We start from the raw sequence: 8776 nt of genomic DNA on the forward strand, positions 1-8776 counted from the left end.
TTAATAAATTAAAGTTTTTTATTAAGGAACAGGACTTGTTCAACAGTGTGAGGGCTAAGTCTATTTCTTGTTTTATTTTCTACCGCCGAAGGGCATGATACTCGAAACCTGCTCAAGGGGTTCGCGCTATTTTTGAATCTGAATACGAAGCAGTCACGTAACTGTGAGTGGAAACGAAGCTTCGGGCGTCACAGATCACGTGGTTATGGCAAAACGAATCAAGCTCCGATACACTGCTTCAATGTGTGATGTTTTTTTTTTTTTTATACAAGCAGAGCCCGTCTACGGAGAGCCTGCCCACTCCCTATTAAGTCCTATTGTACTGAAATTTGGTTGTAGTTCCACCAGAGTTCCACTGGGGGCGATCGTCATGAGTGCAAAATGAATGGGAGTCTATGGAGCTAGACGGATAAATTTGTCTCTTTCATCCAATTGCCATTGAGAAATATCAGATTTGATTGTAGGTTTTGCAAGTTCAACATGGGTTGTAGGTCGAAATTTGAATGAACGAGTACTTATGTCCTTTCGATTTCTTACAGGTTGAGTTGTTGTTGCCCATAACACGCTAGCATTCTGCTAATGAACGCTGATTGGTCAGTGAAGGACTGATTACGACCAGAGATACCGCTTGATGGCATCGTGGCATCCGAAGCGGGACCAGAAACAAACAAAACAAGCACGTGTATTTACCTGTGTCAGCTGTGTTGTCGATGCCTCGAGAGAAAAGAAAGTGCAGAGGGCGAAAGCACCAAAGTGACTGAAGGATTGCCGTAAAGCAGTATCTCTGGTCGTACGATGTGTATGACGTCATTGACACTTTAAAAGACTTTTTAAAGCAAATAAGTGACTCTAAAAAATCGAACACCCAGCAATGTGTAATTTCTTTGCATCTCCTTTCGAATACAACATTCAAATTACTAGACAAACAATTATATCCTGAGAAAAGTGGATTTTGATGGGTATAGCGCCATAGACCTCCATTCATTCTGCACTCGTCCTGTGAGCGCCCTCATATGGAATCAGAGTGGAACTGCAACCAGTTCAGAAGCCGGAAGTGTACTGAGAGTGAAACTTCTCGCCTTATTAGACATTCTCTGATACAAGCTTCGAAGCCTCGGTGCCGAACGTCACATCATTACTGATTACCCGTTGTTTATGACCTCTTGCCTGTTTTCTGGATTACGCCTTTGGATTACTCTCTGTTCAATAAATACTCAACTTTCTTGTCTCGGAGCATAGGTCATCATCATCATCAATCCTTCTTCCAAAATGTGTTTTTGTCTTACCCTGATTCTCAATGGCAAGCTTATTTAAAAGCATTTATATTTTAGACTGGATGGGATGGATTTCATGTGAAATTGCATACATGCGTCATTTCCGTAAATGAGAAAAGTTACTCTGGCTACTTTGACGCGTGTATGGTGTGTGAGTGGCATTGGTTAGTTGTCATAAGTGAGGTTGAAATGGAGCAGATAAATCTCGAACATCCTCAGAATCACCCATCTTATAACGTTGAACAGAGGAGAGTCTGTTGGCAAAAAGAGAATGCGACAGCTCAACATAGGCTTGGTTTTTCGGAGATGGTGGGAATTGAGGGATTTTTTTTTAGATTAGATTAGATTCAACTTTATTGTCATTACACAAGTACAGGTACAAGGCAACGAAATGCAGTTTAGGTCTAACCAGAAGTGCAATAGCAGCAAGTGCAGGATATACAGTGGTTCATAAGTGCAGAACATGGATATGTACTGAATAAATATAGAGTTGAATACTATTATAAACAAAAATTTACAGATAGATTGTCCTATGAATATAATATACAGATAACTATTACTGTGAACAGAGTTTACAGCTAGATATGTACTGAATATAATAATATACAGATGGCTATTACTATAAACAGAATGTTTACAGATAGATATGTACTGAATATAATATACAGATGGCTATTACTATAAACAGAATGTTTACAGATAGATATGTACTGAATATATATACAGATGGCTGTTACTATAAACAGAATGTGAGCATAATATACAGATGGCTAATACTATAAACAGAATTTAACAAATAGATATATGTATAAGTTAGGCTAATGAGCAGTATAACAATGGATTTAAAGTAGTGCAAATAAAGTTTGGACAGAAGCTATCCGAGTGAAAGTGCAGTGGAAAGTAATTGCATATTACAGTTAAGGTACGATATTGCAATGTATATATAAACAGTCGGTACTGTAAATAAACAGTCGGCAGTGCAAATTGAGCATATTCCAGTCAAGGTAGTAGTGCAAGATGCATATGTAAACAGTTGTTACTGTAATAACAATCAGCAGTGCAAATGAACATTATAGTATTGCAAATAACAAAATGGAGGCAGGTGTGAGGAGGGAGAGCCGAGTCAATCAGTATATGAGGGGAGTGGGATCAATGAGGGTTAGAGTTTAATAAAGAGACAGCTCTGGGGAAAAAACTGTTCTTTAGTCTGCTGGTCCTGGTCCGGAGGCACCTGAAACGCCTGCCGGAGGGCAGGAGAGAAAACAGTCTGTGGGCTGGGTGAGAGGAGTCCTTAAGGATGCTGCGAGCTCGATGCAGACAGCGTTTCCTCTGGATGTGCTCGATGGCAGGTAGTGGAGTCCCAGTGATGCGCTGGGCGGTTTTCACCACCCGCTGCAGTGCCTTGCGCTCTGCAACAGAACAGCTCCCATACCACACTGTAGCACAGTTGGTCAGGATGCTTTCTATTGCACAGCGATAGAAGTTCACCAGGATAGTGGAGGAAAGCTGATTCTTCCTCAGTGTCCTCAGGAAGAAAAGGCGCTGGTGAGCCTTCTTGACCAGGCTGGAGGTGTTGGTTGTCCAGGTCATGTCCGCCGAGATGTGGGTCCCCAGGAACTTGAAACTGGAGACACGCTCAACAGCCATTCCATTGATGTGGATGGTGTCGTGTGTGCCTCTTGACACTTTCCTGAAGTCCACGATGAGCTCCTTCGTTTTGGTGGTGTTGAGGAGCTGGTTATTTTCGGTGCACCATGTGGCCAGGTGCTTGATCTCCTCCCTGTAGGCAGTCTCATCGTTGTTGCTGATGAGACCAATCACCGTAGTGTCGTCCGCAAACTTGACGATGGAATTAGATCCGTACACAGGCTTGCAGTCGGAGGTGAAGAGGGAGTAGAGGAACGGGCTTAGCACACAGCCCTGTGGTACACCAGTGTTGAGTGTGATGGATGTGGAGCAGTTGGAGCCTGATCGAACATTCTGGGGTCTGTTGGTCAAGAAGTCCAAAATCCAGTTGCACATGGAGGTGTTGAAGCCCAGGTCTCCAAGTTTGGCTATTAACTTAGTTGGGATGACAGTGTTGAATGCTGAGCTGAAGTCAACAAACAGCATGCGTGCATAAGTGTTCTTATTGTCCAGATGTGTGAGCACAGAGTGCAGTGCCATGGAGACTGCATCCTCTGTGCTCCTATTGCTACGAAATTTCATTTGAAATGAAAACGTGGAGATTATGTTTTTATTATTAAGTATTTAAGTAAGGTATTTTATTGAACCGATGAATTGCCATTTGTAGCTATAACAGAGTTCATTGTAAAGCATTGTAAAGGGTCATTTCATATGGTTGTTGTAGCGCTGTGCTGAAACTACTTTTCGTGGTAGTACCGTCCATGTCTGTTAATGGTTATAGCTACAGTAAAGTCTTCAGCTAGTCAGCTTGCGTTGAGATCCTTTCCATTATATCTCTAAAGCAAAATGCATGCAGGTTTGTTTTTTTTACCTCTAGAGGGCCAAAAGTTACATGGTGTACCTTTAAGTTGTGGTAGGTGTATGATTTCTGAATTTAAGACTTAAAGGAACAGTTGTTTAATTTGCTCACCCTCTTGTCATTTCAAACATGTATAACTTACTTCTGTGGATCATAAAAGAAGATATTTTGAGGAGAGTCTGTTTTTTTTCTTTTTCATATGGAAGTCATTGAGCACCAAAACTGTTTGGTTACCAACATTCTTCAGATTATCTTATTTTATGTTTAACAGAAGGAAGGTTTGGAACAACACACAGCTTTTTCATATTTAGCTGAACTATCCCTTTAATATGGCCCATGTATAGCATTTTCAGTGTATGCAAAAGGTTGCAGTTAGTCTTGCTGCATAATGGCCTGCTTGCTTTTGGACTTTTCTTATAAATTCTAGCTCATCACCTCAATTGATAAGTGAATTAATCGAATGATTGTGTTTTCTTATAAGAAGAACTCTCGGAAATGTTTTGGTATGACTCATTTGAAGTTTGCTGACTAAGATGTCAGTAGTTTCAGTGGTTGTGGGCTGGAGCACACATATATATATATACGTGCATTGCAGTCTGATGTTCAGTTTTAGTTTTCTGTGTTTAGATGGAGGACACTGATTAAGATACACTTATGACAATAACAATGAGGTCTCTGCAAATCATCTTATTTTTGTTGGTTGTTCTTTGTCTCTGCAACCTTGTTGCAAGTGCAGGTTAGTGCTTTGTGTTTTCATTATTAAACATTTTAGTAATTTGTGTGTTGCAAAGTGTTATCAGTTGACCTACTTTCTTTTGACAGCCATACATTATTTTTTTTCACTGCATCCAAAATACCTCTTGACGGTTTAAAAACCTTATAATTGTAAATGTGGTTTACAAGAGTTTTTTTCTTTTTTTTCTTTCTTTTTTTTTTACCTAAAAAATAAAAATGCTGTCATCATTCACTCACCCTCATGTCATTCCAACCCTGTATGACTTTCTTTTTTCTGAGGAACATAAAAGAAGATATTTTGAAAAATGTCTCAGTGCATATTGGACAAAATAAGGCAAAGACCACCAAATGTTTGTTTTGGAACATTCTTCAAAATATCAACTTCTAAGTTCCACGCAAGAAAGTTCTTAAGATGACATGAGGAACAACATAAATTTCAAATTTTTTAAACATCAGATGTAGCACTCAACTTATAATGATGTGATAAGCAATATTACTCATAATGATAAGAAAATAGGTGACATACCGCAGAAGGTATATTCATCTACACTGTCCTGGTGTTGGTCTTGGTGTTTCATTTAGTGCCAAGAACACCTGATTCTTCAATGTTCTCTCGACTTCTGTTTTGATGGATGCTGTGAACTGATCCAGACTGTTTCTTTGAATCATTTTTAGATGTGAGTAAATATAAAGGTGACAATTACACTATGAAGTGTCCTGCACCTGCGGCAGAGGCGATTGGTGTGAATCTGTACAGCCGGCGTTCGGTCGGACAGGAAATCTTCTTCTACAATTTCAGAAAGGACAACTTAACATCTCTCCATAACGACTACAAAGGACGTGTTGAAATCAAAAATGACAAGAAGATTCTAACTATAAACATCTATAACCTTGGGCTGAAAGACACTGGGGCTTACTGGTGCACCTGCGTGGTTATCGCAGGGATATGTAAAATGGATGATTCAGGTGTTTTTCTTTTGGTTCAAGGTGAGCGCACATTTGTTTTTTTTTATTGAGATTTATTTTCAGCATGTAATTACAGGCAATTTAGAATTCACAATACCTGTAGTGGTAAGTATCATTTAAGATAATACATTACCGTTCAAAAGTTTGGGGTCAGTAATTTTAAAAGAAAATGATTTGATTAGTACGCTTTATGTTGATCAAAAGTGACATTAAAGATGTTTACTTTTTAACTTTGTATTCATCAAAAAGAAATCTTGCAAAACTTATCCTTTTCACAAAAACATTATGCAGCAGTATTTTTAACATTGATGATGATAATTTTTCTTGAACAGCAAATCAGCATAAAAAAAGAAAACGGTAATTTTATATTGTAATCATATTTCACAATATTACTGTTTTTACTATATTTTCATCAAATAAATCCAGCCTTGGTTGAGCAAGAGACTTCTTTCACAAGCATCAAAATCTTACCAACCCCAAGCATTTGAACAGTAGTATTTTGTTTCCTTTATTTTTTTTCCCCCCTGTCCCAAAGGCAGCTAGTGAGAATCTAAGAAAATGAAAATAAACAAATGCATGTTTCCTGTCAAAAAGGCTTTTCTTACCTGCCAAATTCAGTACACAAACTTAGTTTGACTTTCAGTGTAAAAGGTTTTAATGCAAAACATGGTTCGTTATGGTTTAAGCAAGTGATGCATGAATCTGTCCGTACTGAACACTCTCAGAAAAAAAGGTACTGGGACAGTACCCTTCAAAAGGGTTCTAATATGTACACTTTTGGTACCAATATGTACCTTTGAGGGACTAATATGCACTCTTTAGGTAGCCTACAAAGGTACCACCACAGTGACAGCTTTTGTACCTTGAGTGAAGTTATTTATATTTTTCTTTATAGACCCACCAGTGATCATTCCGGCCTCTTCCAAAAGTCCAAAGTCCAATGGCATGAATGATTTACTGATACCAGTGACGGCTTTGACCGCCGGCAGTGTGCTCTTGCTGTTACTCCTTGTGCTTGGAGTGTGGATGGTGCCCAAGGTGAATGTCATACACCTGTTTGTAAATCTGAAGGTCATCAGAAACTTTGTAAATGCATTGCACACAAACTGGAAAGTGCTGATTTCAGATTTGTCTGTGTGTGTATTCTCGGTTATCTCCAGCCATATCTTTACACACTTATTGTCTATGACCAATACTTTAACCTTAATTTTGAGAGCCATTTTTCAGCAAATGTGTAATAAGCAAGTTTGATTGTTCCTCTCTTTTGTTCCAGATGAAGAAACTGATCAGAGGTCAAGAGAGAAAAGAAGAGAAAAGGTCTGGCAATGAAGTGTACGAGGTCATGACCATTCCCCGAAGGAAAGACTTTACATGAAACATCCACATAAATAACAAAGTGGACAACCACATAATTTGCAGTTGCTTTGTAAATATAGTTCCACATTCACACACACAATATATTCAGTGTGATGCTGTTTTGAATGTTGCTGCAACTCATTCAGTCCCACTGAATCACTTTTTTGAGTTCAGTCTGATTTGAGGTTGGCTTTCTGACGTATTTGTTGAAATATAACATTCCAAGATTCAGAGAAATTAGTTCCTCTCTTCTAAATGTCTTTATTTTTTAATTCTCAGTCTTCTATTCTCTGTAAATAAGAGTTATGTATAAATCTACAGTTTTACATGATAGTTCAAATACTTTAGCATTAAATGAGCGATTCAGTTTGGGCAGTTCCTGTTTTGATTCTCTTTTACTTTAGTTGTAATCTGTGGGTTCTAAATAAACATATATTTGTAACTTGTGCCTTGTGTGTAATGTAATCCACTGTGGATGTTGTTCTTAATCACCTGATGTAAATATTTTTGATAACCTCAATGTATAGCTTCAGTAATACACACTAAGGGCCCTATCTTGCACCCAGCGCAATTGACTTAGTACACCGACGCATGTATCATTCTTATTTTGCACCCGACGCACAGCAGACTTTTCCCTCCACAGACGCACGTCGGTAAATTAGGGAATGAACTTGCGCTCCCGGGGGGCGGTTCAGGGAAAAGAGGAGGCGTGTTCCGGCGCAAAAATTCCCTGGTGCTATTTTGCAGTTTCAGAAAACAATTCCGCCACAGACCAGGAAAAATAACGGCGAATGTATGTCATTCTGACAAACAACAGAAAACAGGATCTGAAAACGTCCCCTGTGTTTCAGTCTGTGCTTTTATTTTACTTGAAATCTTGGTCTATCTTGGGGACTTGCAGAAGTCTGCACACTTCCTCATGTGGTGGAACACATTCGTCTCAAGACCCCTGTAGCAGAAAACTGCAGCTGCTTCAAAGAATGTCACCTCTACTCTTACTTTAGTCAGTCTAAATGTACATCATCTTTATTCAGATCTAAGTGGTGTTTGAAACCTCAAAGTGACAAAATACATTTGGGGAAAAACTGTTATGATAGTCTTACCAGAAACAAGAGGATGTGCGAGAAAATGTGTGGGTTTAAAAGTGTTTGTCAGATCAGTTGCACAGTCCTGTTTTTGAGTTTAACATTGTACCTGCATGCATGGAAAATGTCATGTAGCCTATGCCATCATCAAAACTCTTTTTCAAAAAGTATTTTCTGGAAAATAAGATTTTGTTTTGTAAAAAAAAAGTCTATAATTTGCTGTAATGTGTACTTGTGACTGGAAACATCTAACCATACTGTAAACCCTTATAAGGTGAGACTACTCAAATGATTTGAGGAAAGTTTTTTTGAGTAATTGGAAAATTCAAACTTAATTGAGTTGACCTAATGTGGTCTTCTCATTGAATTAACTTAAATGTTTAAGTAAAGATAAATTAAAAGGCAAATGGACTAAACTCAAACTTTCCAGTTTATATTTTGTTGTTTACTTATTAAATAAATACATTTTAAATAAATTATAAATCATTAAACCATTTTACAACATAAACGCACTCAATTTAAATCAACAACACTCAATCTTATGTTTTGGTAAATACTCTATTTAAAAAGGTTTTATGAATTTGCACCTTCGTCTGATATAAATGACTGAAAACACAGATGTCAGCGCAAGCAGTAACTGAAGTCAGTGGGCTAGAAAATTCGGTTCAGATAAAATATGACATTGAAAAATTGGGGTCTCCTTTTTTGTTGTTGCACCCCACCGCACAATATATTGAAGGCATAGCTAGCTAGTTCCTTTGCAACTGACGTGAATCGGGTAGCAGCTAGGCCTACTCACGATGGCGGCAGACAAGTTTTAGAAGTGAGTGACGTCAGTAAGCCCATACACAAAAGAAATATATGTAAATATATTT

At 38.3% G+C, this 8776-nt stretch overlaps 1 protein-coding gene across 1 annotated transcript; it reads left to right on the top strand.

The window, feature by feature from the left end:
- Nucleotides 1-4311: 4311 nt before the first annotated feature.
- LOC311289444 (uncharacterized protein) lies at nt 4312-7262 on the top strand. The gene is made up of 4 exons (XM_084407473.1): nt 4312-4495; nt 5170-5481; nt 6356-6498; nt 6734-7262. Exons 1-4 carry the CDS (start codon nt 4414-4416, stop codon nt 6833-6835), a joined length of 639 nt encoding a protein of 212 aa, XP_084263599.1. The 5' UTR covers nt 4312-4413; the 3' UTR covers nt 6836-7262.
- The last annotated feature ends 1514 nt before the right edge of the window (nt 7263-8776 follow it).

This window comes from Rutilus rutilus (assembly GCF_951802725.1).
Source record: "Rutilus rutilus genome assembly, chromosome: 1".
Lineage (NCBI taxonomy): Eukaryota > Metazoa > Chordata > Actinopteri > Cypriniformes > Leuciscidae > Rutilus > Rutilus rutilus.